At 38.5% G+C, this 16,635-nt stretch overlaps 1 protein-coding gene across 2 annotated transcripts in view; it reads right to left on the bottom strand.

The window, feature by feature from the left end:
• SATB2 (SATB homeobox 2) overlaps positions 1-16,635 on the bottom strand; it is a gene marked incomplete at its 5' end in the record, with an annotated part of 179,088 nt that overhangs the window by 44,094 nt on the left and 118,359 nt on the right. For both annotated transcript variants that reach the window (XM_080719979.1, XM_080719978.1), the window contains 2 exons: positions 6,560-6,715; positions 10,835-11,047. In XM_080719979.1, coding sequence (XP_080576105.1) covers positions 6,560-6,715; positions 10,835-11,047 — 369 coding nt within the window. The remainder of the gene's footprint in view (positions 1-6,559; positions 6,716-10,834; positions 11,048-16,635) is intronic.

The raw sequence follows: 16,635 nt of genomic DNA, 5'->3' as shown, positions 1-16,635 counted from the left end.
AACCAACATGAAATATCACATCATACTTGTGAGAATGAGTACAAATGTTGGCAAGGGCCTGTAGCACAAGGAACCCTAGAACACTGTTGATGGGGATGCAACTGATACAGCCATTATGCAAACAGTACTGAGCTTCCTAAGGAAATTAAAAAATAGAACTACTACATGACTCAGCAGTCCTTCTCTGGATGGATACCCAAAAAGATGAAACGGCCACCTCATAAGACATGTGCATGCTCCTGTTCACTGCAACAATATTCAAGACAGCAAAGATACAGAAACAAGTGTCTGTTGATGGATGAACAGATAAAGAAAATGTGGCATGTGTGTATGTATGTTTGTGATATATATGGAGGCGATCCTGTTACTTAGATGGACCTGGAAAACACTTTGCAAAGTAAAATAAGTCAGACAAAGAAAAAAATGCATTATATTATCTCACTTATTTCTATGTATACTTTAAAGTTAAACAAGTTAGGTGTGATGCATGCCTGTAATTTCAGAACTTGGGAAGATGAGACAGGAGGATCACAGGTTTGAGACCAGTCTCAGCAACTTAGCAAGACTCTATTTCAAAAATTTAAAAAAATGTTGTAGGTGTATCTTGGAGAGAGAACCCTTGGGAACAATCCTCAGTGCCCTAGCCCCCAAAATTAAACATATAGAGTATAATTATGGTTACCACTGGTGGTAGAGGGCAGGTAGAAATTGGAGATGTAGGTCAGAGAATACAATATAAGAAAAAACTCAGATGAACAAATCTAGAGAGCTAATGTCCAACATGAGTTAACAAAACTATTTTATTAGGGATCTATTTTAAATATTATTTTAGCTGCTCTTATCATAAAAAGTAGTTATGTAAATGATAGATATGTTAATTCTCTTCATCATAGTAATTAATCATCTATATATGTCCCACAGCATTATTCTGTAAACTTCAAACGTACACAGTATAAATTTATTTTAAAATATAGATTAAAAAATAAAAGCCTGGGATAGTTGCACATGCCTGTAATCCCAGTACTTGGGAGGCAGGAAAAGCACAGGATCAAAGCCAGCATATGGTAACTTAGCAAGACCCAGCTTCAAAATAAAAAATAAAACAGGGTTGGGTGTGGTTCAGAAGTAGTATACCCCTGGATTTAATCCCTAGTATCACAAAAAAAGAGAAAAACAAAAGAAAAAAAATTACTTCAAAAAAATGATAAGTTTTAAATTGTCTCATAATTATGTCTTTTATGATATGATCTTAATTAGGATGTAAATATGCCTGTCCTATGCACACACTTACACAATGGAAAAAATAAAGACTCTAAAATACTGAGAGTCACTACCTCTTGGATGTAAAATTATGGCTTTTACATAAAAAAAATATTTTTCCATATATTTTTCACCACTATCTGAATCCTAATATGAGGATGTTATTTCTTATGTAATCACAAAACAAGAGTTCTTTTAAAGAAAAATATGTAAAATTGGATTGTGATTTGGACATTTTTAAAAAGAGATGCAAAAATAAAAATTAGTACAGTACCCATGACTGAAGAAAATGTCATTACATAGACTGCATGTGATATAAACTCCAAAAGCAAAGAGCAATGAAAGGAAGGAAACCAACCAAATAATACAGCCAGTATTTTTCCTTACATAAAGTTTTCTTTCTTTTTTTTTTTGCTTTAAAAAAGAAGACTTCCAGAGATACATTAATATTTTAAATCATTAGACTACCATTAAGAAGTGATTTTAGGAAAAAAGATTGTTCATAAAATCTAAACTTCTGAACCACATACATATAAAATATCCACAGCCTCCCATTTAGAAATACCATTTGTTATATCGGTAGGTGTGAACTCTGAAGACAATTGTTTTTTGAAGAAACATGGTGATAAAGCATAATGGTTAACACACAAGATCTATTTAATTCTCTTTAAAAATTTTTTTATTGGTGCATTATATTCAAACATCATATTGGGGTAAAAAACTTGTGTGTACAATATTTAATTGTAATGTACACAAAGTATAGAATTGACTTAAACCCAATCATCACGTAGGATACAGCTCCTATGGAGAAAATCATGTCAAGTTTGTGTGAAGCCAGAAATCTACCTCCTCTAGACATTGGTGGGATCACAACTGTGCTTTCTACTTTCACTTTTAGTAGAATAAAGACTCTGCTGCCATTTCTGACTCTGGTTTCTGCTTCTGCAAAGCAGGGGGCCTGGTGTAACCGGGAGGGGAACTCCAGAAGAAAGGAGCCTTCAATCCTGGGTAGAGCTGAGGATGCCCTGTCTGCCTAGTCTCACTGGGGACTCCTCTGGATCCCTGTTTGTTTCTGGGTTACCTACTTCCTTTTATCCTAGCCCACTCTGTAACAGGCCCTTCCATTACTACCACCTGGGAGTTACCAAAAGGCCATCTCTCCCCTTGTTCATACAGATACAGAAAGTTAAGTGCAGCACCCTTCAGAAATTTTCATTTATTGGTTTGTTTTTGTTGCTTTTAGTGGATGGACAGGGAAGCTGAAATTAAAATAAGTCCCTTCCCACTTCTCTTCCTACTCTGGGTTTTACTCAAACTTGATAGGGAAGTTGGGTCTTTGGATGTACTAAAAAGATCCATGCTTTTCTCAAAAGAAAACTAACTTTAAAGGGGGCCGGGTGTGGTTGCACACGCTTGTAATCCTAGCATTCGGGAGTCTGAAACCAGAAGATCGCGGTTCGCAGACAGCCTCAGCTACTTAGTGAGGCCCTCTGCAACTTAGTGAGACCCAGTTTCAAAATAAAGAATAAAAAAATATAGGGCAGAGGGTGTAGCTTGGAGGTTGAATGCCCCTGGGTTCCATCCCCAGACCTGCAAAAGAAAAACCTAACTTTAAATGATCCTCACCATTCTATGAGCTGAACTACTATAAGCAATAAAAAAGAGGGAAGAGAACAGGATATGATTTTTAAAAAAAGGATTACTGTTTGGAGAAGGAAACAATTGATCCAATTCAAATGTAGCTGAATATGACATGGCAAAGTCATTGTTCACCTCTGGGAACAGGAGTGGGAGAGCCCACAGGTGACTGTGTTTTCTCCTTTCTGGATTTCTGCTTCCCAGCTCACAGGTGATACAGTATAATTGGGAAGGAAGGGAGAAAGTAGACTACAAAATTTGAGTATGAGAGATAGGGAGATCACAGGATGCTATTGAGGAAGGGAATTCATGTGGCAATTCTGCTGTATCCTGGACCCTCATTTCCTGGTGGCCTTTTGTAGATAAAGTCAGACTGAAGTGATAGAGAAAAGGTCCCATAGGCATTGGCATTAGGACTCCCATAAGCACCCCTCAACTCCTAAGTCACAGAGGACAGTCACTGCCACAGTGTCTGACACCCAACCCACAAAGCCCATTGATCTGAACATTCTGCATAAAGAAAAGGAAGACAATCCTCATGAGTTTCACATAAAAGATCATTCTGAGCAACTAAACCGACCTAAATAAAAAATGCAGGAAGAGCATACAAAATGTAATGTGCATAACCGTGTCTTTCACCTCCTCTTTTATTCTGTTCTGTCTCTCTTATTAAGACCAAGAGTCATTAAGTAGACTGATAATAGAACTGGAAGATGCGCGTGCTGGCCATGGCAAGGGAGCTGGGGCGAGCTGGGGCAGGCGGCCTGGGATCCCACGAGCACATGCTGCGGTGACTCTGGCACTAAGGAAACACACACACTCCCCAGTAATGGATTTTCACAACCAACTAGTCTGTCAGCCTTTCAGCTCTTTTTCTAAACCCTACCCCTCCCACTGTGCCTGTTGCCCAAACACTTACTGCCCTTGAGGCCCATCTTGGCCCACCACCCTCAAACCTAAAACCTGCCTCCGCTTTTCCTTCTCCTCACTCAAAATTTCTCTAATACAGTGTTATATGGGGCAGCATTCCGTATTATTCTTAATAGCTGATTATACCAATTCACACCAAGGAGGGAACAAAGTTTAATGGAGGGCTTATTTTTAAATTATGTCTATTTTTAAATTTTTTTTTCTAATGGAAGAGAAGGGTTGCTATGCATATTTGAATTGGGCCTTCAGGGCTCCAAGTCTACTTCAGCTCACAAGAGTTCCTAATTAAAGGTTTCACTAATTTGACCTCCATGAGAATGGAAAGCCCTTGAGATGCATTTGCTTCCTCAGTCTCTCCAAGAACTTCTGATCCCTCCAAAGAAAAATAACAGAGGGAGGGAAAGGACAGAGGAGAAGAGGAAAAACCTTTGTTCTCTCAGTTTCAACCATCTAATGAAGCGGGTGTCACCGCCTCGAGTCATCGCGGCTTGAAGAGGCTACATCCCATTCTGAATAATCTATATGTGATGAACCTGCACCAAATATGCAAGGTACCAAATCATGCAACTGATTTCACTAATATGCTCTCTATCAAATAAATGCCGCTGTTTATAAAGTGGAGCACATATCTTATGTTAAACTGTCTTTGAAATTACCACTGAAGTAAATTTTGTTTGGCAGTATTGTCATTTTTTTAACATAATGCCTGATTTCCTTATCTAGTAAGCTATTTACAATAAGCCCCTACTATATGTAAATGAAACCATTGTCCCAAAGAAAAAAGAAAAATGTCAAAGCATCTAATCTCCAAGGCTCCCATATTTCAGCTTATTATTAATCTCCAACTATCTTTTCCTCCAGGTTCTACAAAATCAGAGGTACTGATTTCTCTGAGAGACATCAAAAATATGTTTCTGCCAATTGGCATACACGGCTTTCAATCAGCGACCTGAATTATTTTCAGGAGACTAGAGACATCGTTAATTCCAAAAGCCATCGTGCCAAGTCAACAGAAAGATTACAGGAAATCTGAATAAAGTTCTCAGACTGTGGTCTTCAGTTTTTCTTGAACGAGGCTTATAAAAGAAGGACTGGGTGAAACTTTGATATTTACGTTAAGTGACGACTAAGAGGCAGGTTTGCAAAATCAATTGTGCAGCTTTTATACTCACTGCACATTCACCACATATGTCCTTTATTACACAGTGGAAAACCATTAAATGCACAGTAGTTTTGCCAAGTGGCATTATGCATTTAACAGCTTTATTCATTTAACAGCTCCAACTCTCATTATATTTTGCCATGTGGTACATGGGATTTTATGCATTTAACAGTTTAAGAAGGCTCTATGGTATTTTCTTTTCATGTATTTCATACTATCGTTGGACATCATATCTTAGCAAGCTGTATTTTCACTGATTTCATTGATGAAGTCAGTAATCTGGAAAAAATGACTACACTGAAACTGGAAAGGGAAACAAACATTGCAATCTCCTTCAGTGTCTTCATACTCTTCCCCTCTCCTTTTACTAATATTCGAAAATAAGTCAGGTTACTGCAAAACTGCAGGTTAAAAAAGGGCTAGCTCCAAGACAATATAATTAGTCTAAATATAATATTAGCCATTTTAGAATTTTAATACTGATTGAAAACCATCTTGCTTAATATAGATACGATATTCAGTAACTTTCAGCACACACCAGAAGATCTGCTTGGAAGATGATGAACCATTTCACCATTTACATATGTAGGGATGAAAACATTTGTCATGCAAAGCCACAGAGGAAATCAGGTTCGAAATCAAAGGGCTCTCAAAATTACCCTTTAACTTCTGTTACTCTGTCTGCCATCCAGTAACCGTTTATCTTAGGAACAATAAGTGAGCACCTCAAACAAACCTAGGATTTTACAAACAGGCAGTAGTTGTCCCTTTAAGCAAGCTGAAGCAGATAGTAGATCCCATCAACTGTTGCTGCTTTCAGAAAAAAAAAAAAAAGAAAGAAAAAAAAACCCTAAGCATCTGTCTGCTTGTTTCCCCTGAGCATCGCATTCCCCACAACCCCGACGCTCTGCAAAATGTTACTGGGTAAGCTTCTATGTTTTTCTGTTAAAAGATTTTAGCACTTACTCTGGATCCCCCACGTGTGTTTTCTCCTGGAAAAACAACTGTATTCTGTACATAAAAGAAACACCTGACAATCGTAAGGTGTCTCTGGGGCTGGGAAAAACAGTTATTATAGTCAAGTCAGCCCTTTCCTAGTGGGAATAAAAAAGGTGATGAGACCTGGCTAAACTCCTTCTCCAGAAAGAAGGTGCTGGGATGTACATTCCAGGTTTTGTTTACATACTCCCCTCCCCCCCCCAAAAAAAAAGCCAGAAAAGAAAGTAGAAACTGCTAAAATCAGAAAGATGGAATAAAGAGAAACAAAACAAAACAAAATACACCCAGCAGTGTTTAGAAGAAGGGAAGAAATCATTTAAGGCTGATTCTTTAAAAAAAAAAAAAAAAAAAAAAAAAAAAATTTAAAGAAAAAGGCTGGGATTTGGCTCCCTCCCTATTTTGAACTCATATGGGAGCAGAAGCAAACCTGGAGCAAACGGCATAACGTGACAGGGTCCCTGGGGATTATTATTGTTATTATTATTATAGGAACAGATGTATTTTTATTGGAGGGAGGAGGAGAAAGGTCTAATTTCAGCCCCCGATTTTGGTCTTTTAAAGACCACTCACCTGACTTTTATTTGCAGCCACTTTGGCAAACAGGGCTTGGGACACCTTGGCCCTTTTCATCTCCTGTTGGATCTCGTCATAAATGGCAGCTGTGATGTTGACGTTGGCGCCGTCCACCTTAATAGGGAGGTCTGTTGTCGGTGTCGAGGTTTTGGCCTACCAAGAGACCATGAAAATAATAATTTAAGAAGTGCTGCATTCAGCCCCGCCATCTGTGCAGAAATTATCAAAGGATTTCAGTCAGCTGATGCCAAACTGCATTAGCTACAGAGGGACACTTCCTGTCCATTATTCTAATCAGGTTAATTGTGATTGGAAATAATTGCAGTGCATTCCTATAGGACACGCAGAATCCTGTCAACCCTGTTCTTTCCCTTACGGTATCCTACATGGTTCACAGGTAGGATGGCTACCCTGGACACCAAACTATCTGCAGTCATCTAACTGCAAAACAAACATGCAGAACACAAGCACACCTTTTTCTTTCTAAAAAAGGCACACCTTGCAGGAAGAGCCAATCTCCCAGAAAAAATGAGTAAATGGGTAGAGGTCTCTAAATAATAAATTATTACTCAATTTAATGCACTCCCTGGAGTCCCTCTCATTCTTTATTAAAGCTTTACGTATGTTATTTGAGTATGTATGGTTTCCCATCATTATCATCATTATGCTACCCAGACAGTCACCTAATTTCACCTAGGAAATCAGTGGAAATGAAACAAAATTTCATTTCATAAAACTAGGCTTCAGAATGCCTTTGATGTGCCGTTTTCATTTTCTTAAACTCATATTGTGGTTTTATGTATTCTGCCGTGCTCGTTTTAATTGAATGATTTCCCATCAGCTTCAGAGACGAATGAAGGACAATGTAGAAGGTGTCTGTACTTCTTGGAGTTAGGAAAACCCTAAAACATTAGAGTCCACTTGATCCAAAAGACCATCCGAGGATTTGCTTAGTCTGGTCCCTGAAATGTTTCACTGGTTTCTAGAGAGGGGGTCTGGGTAGGTTTCAGAGAAACCCCTCCAGCAGGACTTCAAGACACATCAGACCAAATCCCTGGGCACAGGAACATGGCTAGCTGAAGGGACTTCATAAACGGAATTTTTTTCTTTTGGTCTCTACTCATCCAAGGGAGTTGTCACCAAATCACAACTTTCCCTCTATGTGTGCCCTGAACCTCCTCTCTGCTAGTTGGAACAGTGTGCAGGTCTGGAGGAAGATGGAGTGTGCAGTCCTGACACTAGGTGATCATTCACTAGGGCGTCTCAAGGCTGCACCTAATGCTCCATGTTTCTGAGGAAGTTTTGTTGCTAAGAGCACTCAGTGACTTTTGCCATTTCCCTCTGACTTCCCTGTCTTACATTATTTTCTAATTACTGCCCTAACAGTAAACATCATTTATGGGATTCTTGTTATGTGGTAAACACGCTAGAAAATGGTTTAACTTTTGTTGTCTCATTTATTCTTGTTAAAAATCCAATAAGTTAGGAATCATGCTTTTGACCTTTAATATGAAGAACTGAAATAGTAGAGGGTTTTTAACTTGCCAAGGGACATGAAGCTACAAGTGAAGAAATGGTAACCTGAACTCAGATCTTTCAGACTCCAAAGCATGGGCTGAGGACCTCATGCTACACCGCTTCCAACACCTCCAGTTCATACGGGTTCTGTGTTCGTAGGTATCTTCTTTTCTGCCAGTGTGAGAGCTTTCCATAGTAATCCAATTCCCTGTAATTTTTTCAAGGGACCTCTTTTTTTTTTCAATAGCTTTGCCAACTATCTCCTCTTACTTCACTGGTCAAATCTTCTCTAGAACTCAAAGGACTGAACCCCTGCCAGGGGTTCTGGAATTAGAATAACTAGTATTTAACTCTCAGCTTTACTGCTCAACCACATGACCTCAGAAGAGTTACTGAATCATATCAGCCTGTTTCCTCATGTATAAAATGGGGACAGCACCACAAAACAGCGATAATCAAAATCATGCAAATTAGTCAATACTTGATAGACAATGAGCACTTAACAGGATCATTCTTATCCTTATATGGTTGTTCTATTATTGAGTGTACTGAGGAATGCTGGCCACTTGAAGAAGGATGAGAAGAGACTCCAGAGGTTTCATATCAAACGTAAAGTTTCTTCAATTTATTGTTAAACTATTAATAAAATGCTGCTGGAGTTTGGAAAATAATCTATGTGAGGCTGCCTGAGCGTGTGACGCTGCTGACTCCAACCCCAGTCTGTCGGTGGGCCTGTGGGTCAGTGGGTCAGTTGGTCCCCCACACACATGTATTCTCACAATGAAAGCTTCACTGTTCAATAGGCCTTTATGACTGAGATATGCCAGTTAAGAATTTTGAGCAAATAGGTATTCATGGGATGTTTTTAAAGGCGTTAATAATTTTCTCTTTCTCAATCTTTAACCAACAGATAATTAGGAAAATTGCAAAGAACGTACTCGCTGTGCCATGACTATACTCTCAAAAGTACATTTTAATATTTCATATTTATTTTTGGAAATCTCAAAACTGTGAAATTAGGTGATCACTTTCCTGTACTTACAAAGGATAGCTTTATCTAGGAATTTCAGGACGGGATTCTGTTAGAAAACAAACTAAGCGGGAGTGAGCTGGGGAAGCCACCGAGTGCTGTGTGCTTGCCCGTCACTCTCTGTCACTCTGAACCGCCTTGTGATGCAAGACTATGCTGCACCAACAGAAGAACACATAAGAACAACACAAAAACACTGCCCCGAATCACGTGACTCTGTAAGTCAGTCAGGCTCAGAAAGCTATGAATTCTTCGGAAATGTGAGAATTCTTCGGAAAGAGCGAATTTTGTTAAAAAAAAATTATAAAGCTAAAAATTAAACACAGAGAGCTGAGTTGTTTCTTAATGAGTAGAAGTAACTTTTGGAGAAGAGCTGCCTTATTAAATGGACATCAAGCACGGCTGGGCTTTTCAGTAATAGTTTAATGGGCTTTAAAAGTGGCAAAAAATACTGGTGAGTATAACAGAAGTAAATATTAGTGCAAATTAACAACCTAACTTAATAGCTCAAATAGCCCCCAAATTTTTAAAAAAATAAAAAGACTTGGTTACACTCATCCAAAGTAAATAGTAAAGAGACTTATTTTTGGTTTAACAGTAACTAAAACTCATAATTTACTAAAGAGTAAAGTGTAAGTCACACAATTTGGCAGTGCATGATAGAAAGTGGTCTTCAATTAAAAATATGTAGCAGAGTGCAAAATATAAAGAGCCAAGATATATGAAAAAATTGATATGCTTGGATAAATTCAAATATTTCTACAAGAATAAAATTCTGATTTTGTGTGTAACCAGCTCCTTAGACTTTATCAGAAAACAACTCATTAAAAAAAAAAAAGCAAGAAACCTATAGTATCTGAGCAAAAATAGTCTTTGGTTTTGGAACACCCAGTTCTCAGTTTTGCACAAATATTTACCTGTTTAATATTGGCTTTTAAAAACTATCACTCAGACAGAACTTGTAATCCATCCTAACAATAGTGGATGGTTACAATAAACCTTTGGAGGAAACAGAGTAGGCTCGGGTCTGAACTGGAAGTGACCCTGACTGTCTTAGAGAGTCCCTGATCCTTCAGTCAGGAGTTTTAAAGCATGCTCTATTACCAGATATACATCTGCAGGAGGGTCTAAAAGCAGAATACTCAACAGGCGTGAGAAAGGAAGGATCCAAGCCACCAGATCATCATGGTAGGGAGGAAAATACTGAAGGCCTGCTAGCTCTTCCTGGGGACTCATGGGGTGGGGCTGGGGATAGTCATTCTAGCCAAGCTACTGCATTTCTGTGTTTTCTTTACACAAAGTTTTCCCTATTTTGTCATTTCTGCACTACATAAAGCAGACCTTGGACTATTTTCTGTGCCCTGCCTCTAACCACCCCCTACCACGGCCAAATAGACCTACAGTGTAAGGGAAAACAACAGGCTACACGCATGGAGCTTCCACGCAAACTCCTAATGCATTATTCCTCAACTGAGCAGCTGTATCCAGACACCCTGAGCCCACGTCTGCCCACCCCCACACACACACACCGCACGTGAAGGGGCAAGCAGTGGCAGACCAAAGAGTACAGGGTTATCAATCACTGTTTTATGGTAAGCATACCCTTCATCCAACATATTCGGTAGATGAAGATATTCTTGAATTATGTCTCTTAGTTTTTAAGGGAACGCATATCAGGGAAACAAAGTATTTCTAAGGAAAGAGTGAGAGGAGAAATATCTCACCTGTGGGGTTCGGGAGGAGCTGGGGCTGCTAGAGGCCGAGGAGACCATGCTCACGTTGGGGTTCATGCTCCGCTCTCGTTCGTCCTGGTAAATGCGATCCCGCTCCACTTCTGGCAGGTTAAGGAAATTCTGCATGGCCCTCAGGTTTACTAGAAGAGACTGAGAGGCTGTCCTAGGATCTTCTTCCTTACGCAGAATCTCAGACAACAATCCCTGATTAAATGGGGAGGAAAAAACAGGCCAGGTCATATCTACAGATATATGCATGTGGTTTCTGTCTTCCACCCCACTCCCCGTTATTTGGTGATGTCAGAAATCTCACTAAATCCCTAGGATTCTACAGCAGAAACACTTTGTGAGAACATGCTCACCTTCTGGGGGCCGTGCCTTATTTTAAGACCATTCTATTCTGACACATTATCAGGCCTATAATAATCATCAGTATACAGAGATGCCACCTAGCAAGGTAGGCACTTGGGAAAAATTGTGAAGCTGCAATTACCACCAGGTGCCTCCTACAAGTATTTCAGGAACTGTTAGAACTCTCTCTGCTTGAAACTGGGAACACTTGGCAGTCCTGCTCAGCTTTACAAATCTGCCAAGTTTGGTAAATTTAGTTCCGACATTTAAACAGCATGGGAGATTTACATTGCTTAAAAAAAATTGTTTTTTGGCTGAATTTCTGTGTGACCGGCCACTATTTTCAATATAGACATTTCTTATGGCAGAGAAAAAGCAAATGGCTATAACTTAAGTTAACCCTCTAGTAATGTCCCAATCCACAAACATAACAACAGTTATTCTTGCATATGTACTAGAGGGCACCCAAACCTTTTTATGGGACGTCCTCACTGGGGAAGCTCTAATCCCACTATTATGGCAATAAAAATGTGGCCACATCCAATGAGAAGTCAGAATACACTTTAACTAGAGTGTGTACAGAATGCCATGATAGGCTCCCATACTTTCTGACTGTGTGACTCTTTCATATAGCAAGCTTTCAATAGGTAATTAGTGTTTTCATATACTCTAATGACAGAGAATCCACAAAGAAAAGTAAAATGTTTCCGAGACTAAAGCAACATGGGCTCCAGAGCAGGAGTCCTAAATTGAAACACTGAAGTATAGGAGACAGATGCAGATCCACTTCCATTCTGCACACTTGTTGGGTTATTACACAGAGGTTTCATTTTATATTCCTAGCTAAGAGCCATCCACCAGGGCAATATGAGATCAGGGTTAGGACTGTCCCCCAGGATGAGATGCCATGTTAATCCTACATCTTAGAACAGATGTGGCAACCCCAGATCATGAAAAGTCACTTCTATGAACTGCAGAAATAGTACTCATGCCAAAGATGTGTCTACTGAGGTGGATTAATGCAAAGGCAACACTATCAGATTTCTAATACATGGATTAATTTTAAAGGGCACTGGATGCAAGAAGAATATACAATCTCTGGTTGGCCAGAAATCTTCAGGGTAAGGTAGACATTTCACAATAAATCCATGCATTATAACACACTAAGGAAATACCACTTATAGGAATGTGCATCACACTATTATCATCATTTCAAAGAAGTAATCACTACTCAAAATACCACATAAGACAATTATACTGTAAGGAAACTACCAGCAGTGTGCCATCTGATAGTTCTGCAACTTGAGTGTTAGTTTGATTAGAGAAATTCTAATTAATACTTAAGAAAATGCATTCATGAATAAGGCTAGAGAACAGGCACGTATGTGTGTATATTCACACATACTCAAGAAAAGAGCAAGGTAGAAAATCTAGCTTTCTTGTCATGCTTTCAGAAGCAACAAGTGAGACATTTGTCTTTCAGAAAATGTTATGAAATCTATGAATTGATCTTTCTGAAATTAAGTCAGTCTGCCATAAGTTATCTTACTTTACACTTGCACTGAGATATCTACTTGCACCTGAAATATTCATAATGGATTTGCTTCAAGATAAAAATTCTCCAAATTAATTTGTAGAGAAGCAAGAGGGAAGTAGGTTTTTAAATCATTAACAATTTCCAATATCAGTAAGACACTAATATTACTATTTTCTGAACTTCTTTCAATGTTGAGTATGCATTAAAAGAATGAGTTGAACTTCTTCCTCTCTCCTCACCTCTCTTCAGAACTTTTATCGTTTTAAAAATCATCAAATTCTAAAATTTGAAGGAGTTTTAAGGTCGACATGGATATGTTCATTTTGATTTTAACTCCACAAATCTCAAAGGCAAGGTTTCACTTATTCTTCCCTTATGAAATTACTTTCACAGGTTATGAAATGTATTACAGCAAAGATTTTGCATACAAAATAGTAAAAACAAAAAATTGACTGTTATAATGGACCACCGCTCAAAATTATAAGTTTTTGGTGCCACATCAATTAAAAGAAAATCATTCAAAAGCATATAGTAGCCGGGCGTGGTGGAGCACGCTTGTAATCCCAGCACTTGGGAGGCGGAGACAGAAGGATCACGCAGGTTCAAAGCCAGCCTCGCTGGCTTAAGAGACCCTGTTTCCAAATAAAATATAAAATAGGTCTGGTAGTGTAGCCCAATGGTAGAAGGGTTCCATCCCCAGTATCACCAAAAACTTTAAAAAATTAAGAAAGCATATGATATTTTATTTGAGTTTCCTCTATTTTTTCTCTTTGAAACTGTATAGATCCTTCCCCTAAAATTTTTTTTACATGTTGGAATTTATAGGAAAATTAACCCATCTCTGAGGAAAATGCAGGAAAAACACTATTGGGAAAAACTGCCCATCTGCCCCATATCCAAAGTGAAAAGAAATCATATTTGTACTTATGTGGCTGGTGGATACACTGCTGCCTCTGGTTCATATGCCCAATTGCACATAAAGTCTCAGGCTCACAAGGTGACCAGCACCGCCTCCATATAGCATCTCCAGAGAATTAGAACACTGTTCCAAATCATTCCTTAAACTCTTAATTTGTGTAGCTGTGGTCCCAAAGTGACTTCTTTTTTTTTTTTACCTCAGACATTTTTAATAACACCTGGCTAACTGGTGGGCATAAGAGCTTTTATTTATTTTTGTTCAGTTTTTTTGTTGTGATTGTTGGTGTGCTTTTAACTATTTTACACTAGGATTTAAAAATAATGTAGCCCAAACTCTGCAGGCTCATTTATGTGAAGTAAATTTACTTAGTTGAAAATCATCTGGGGTTGGTGGGGGGGGAGGTCACAAGAAAATCTACAGCAGAACTCACATATACCACAAATCACCTCATCTAATTATCAAGATAAGTAAATGTTATCATATTGAAGCTGTCTGGACTAGACCATAAATTAATAATTTATCTCACATAAATATTTCTAAAGCCCTTGCCACTATGTCATCTGGCATTTTAATTATCAACCAGCCAGACAAGAGGTGTCACTTGGACATTACCATCATGAAGCCTCAAACACAGAAAATGTGGCCTGGCACCTGGGCACCAGAAAAATAGCTGTACTTTTATGAATAGAAAGGTCATGAATATTGAGAATGTGCAAATGGAGGGGAATTAATAAATTAACTAGGATATTGCTTATTAAACTTTCATATCAGTAATCATATTAAAACATATTGCAAGTATTGAGTAAAATGATCGTTAAGTATTTTCTTCATTGTAGGCAACAGAGCCTTCTCCAGGGAGTCGTAATAATTTCTTCCATGGTGTTAGCGGAGGCTATGTAAGACCACGAAATATGTTGACTGTGAGGGCAGAAGGAATGTTTGCACAAGGTAGAGATACCCTCCAAAATCATTTTTGGGATACCAGTCATGGAAAAAGGAGGGAGCAAGGCAAAGAGAACCTCAAATTGACCTTTTCTCTCATCTATCAATAAGAGGATTTGACAAGCTTTGCTATAATTTCCAGCACCAGCAAAGAATATGAATCTGGCAGAAAAGTCATTAAACCAAAATAATTCAAAGTACAAAAAGAGATATAACAAGATAATGAAATATAGCTTACTTGCTAACATAGGCCATCTTCACACACAAAGAATTTGAGTTCATTTAAAAATGTTTAAATGAAAATTTTGTGTTATTTTTCTAGTATTTTAAAATTAATCTTTCTTTGTAACAAATTAAATGGCCTTACAACTTCTGGATCTCTGCTCTCTGTCGATAAGCGTTCAACTTCCAGACCTCTTCAGCAATTTATATTATAGTTTGTCCCAAATTATTAGTGTGCATAATATATGCTGATAATCTGAAAATTTGGGGAACCATTACTATGACTGGCTCTGTAAAATTTACTTCCAATTTTCTGTATTAGCCCGTGTTACCCTCTCTGGAATGGCTGATAAAATATGTCTGATAGGCCTTCAATCCTGTAAGAGAGTCATTAAGAAAATGCAACCATACCTAGATCAGGTTTTAGGAGAACTGAGCCTAAGCCCCTCTGAGACTGCCGCCCCCTCAGGGTCCTCCATAGCTGACAGCAACAACTAAGTCATTACTGGCTGGATTTTAACAGATACCCTTTCTTTATGGTTCTCAAACTTTTGGTTCCTCTCCAGGATATAGCGTACTATATCTCACTGAAATCCAGGAAGACCCTAAACCCAGTATCTCCCATTGATGACCTAAGAAACCCCTTAATTCAATATATATACTTAGTCTCATTAGAAGCTAGATACTCCATTAATTCACTTCTTATTTCTACTCAGCAAAAAGTTCAGAGAAGAATAAGATTAAAAAAAAAAATGATTCAGCCAGGCGTGGTGGTACATGCTTGTAATCCCAGCATTCGGGAGGCTGAGACCGGAGGATCGTGGTTCCTGGACAGCCTCAGCTACTTAGTGAGGCCCTCTGAAACTCAGTGAGACCCGGTTTCAAAATAAAGAATAAAAAATAGGGCAGGAGGTATAGCTCAGAGGTCTAATTCCCCTGGGTTCCACCCCTAGACCCCCCCCCAAAAAAAAGATACTGCTCCCAAAGAGTTTACCCCATGGTGGGAAGAAAGTTTAATAGATGCACAGTGTAAATGATGACAAGTAGAATAACTGCAAAATACAGTGAAGACTATCTATGTACAAAGATGAGAGGAAGCACTGCCGACTCAGGTCTCTGGGAAAGCTTTTTTGGAAGAGGAGAGACAAAACTGAGCTGTGACTGTAACGCAGTGAGTGCATGGTGGAGAGGTCATGGCGAGACCAAGCCAAGGAGCAGGGGAGGAACTGGCAGCAAGAGACAAGAGAACATGTGAGGGAAAAAAATGCATGCCTTCTCCAGAATATATAGAGAAGTTTCTGTTTCTTTTAAAGCTAAAAAAAGTACAAAACCCAGTAAAATGGTATTCAGAAGTGAAAATGATAGTCCTCACTAATAAAATTCTGAACTACTGGAGTATGTACAAGCTAACTAGCAAACATTACCCCCCAAAATGAAGTGATATTAGATAATCTGTTCAGCCTTTTTGTCACCTGCAACAAATTAGGCTTTCAATATGCAAAACATCTTCCTTCCAGAAAAACAAATGATCATGATTCCACTTAATTGTAATTTAATGAGGCATAATTTATTTTTTAAAGTGATATACACCAGGTGTGTACTGAAGAAAGTGGCCTAGCCAAACCTCATTGTTTCTCTTTGGAAAAAGGATCAAACTAGCTGGAGATTGTGTTCATGTCTATAAATTAAATTTCTGTTTGCGGTTGTTGAAATGGGAAGTAAAAAAAAAAAAGGGTAACTTGCAATGTTCACTTATTTATTATAACACACACCTTTGAGGCAACTCGATCAAAAAATACTCACATATCATACAGAGCAAAT

The sequence above is a fragment of the Muscardinus avellanarius genome (genome assembly GCF_963383645.1).
Source record: "Muscardinus avellanarius genome assembly, chromosome: 2".
In the NCBI taxonomy this organism is placed as follows: Eukaryota; Metazoa; Chordata; class Mammalia; order Rodentia; family Gliridae; genus Muscardinus; species Muscardinus avellanarius.
The sequence above is the reverse complement of the archived record's forward strand: the minus strand, read 5'-3'. Positions and strand labels throughout refer to the sequence as shown.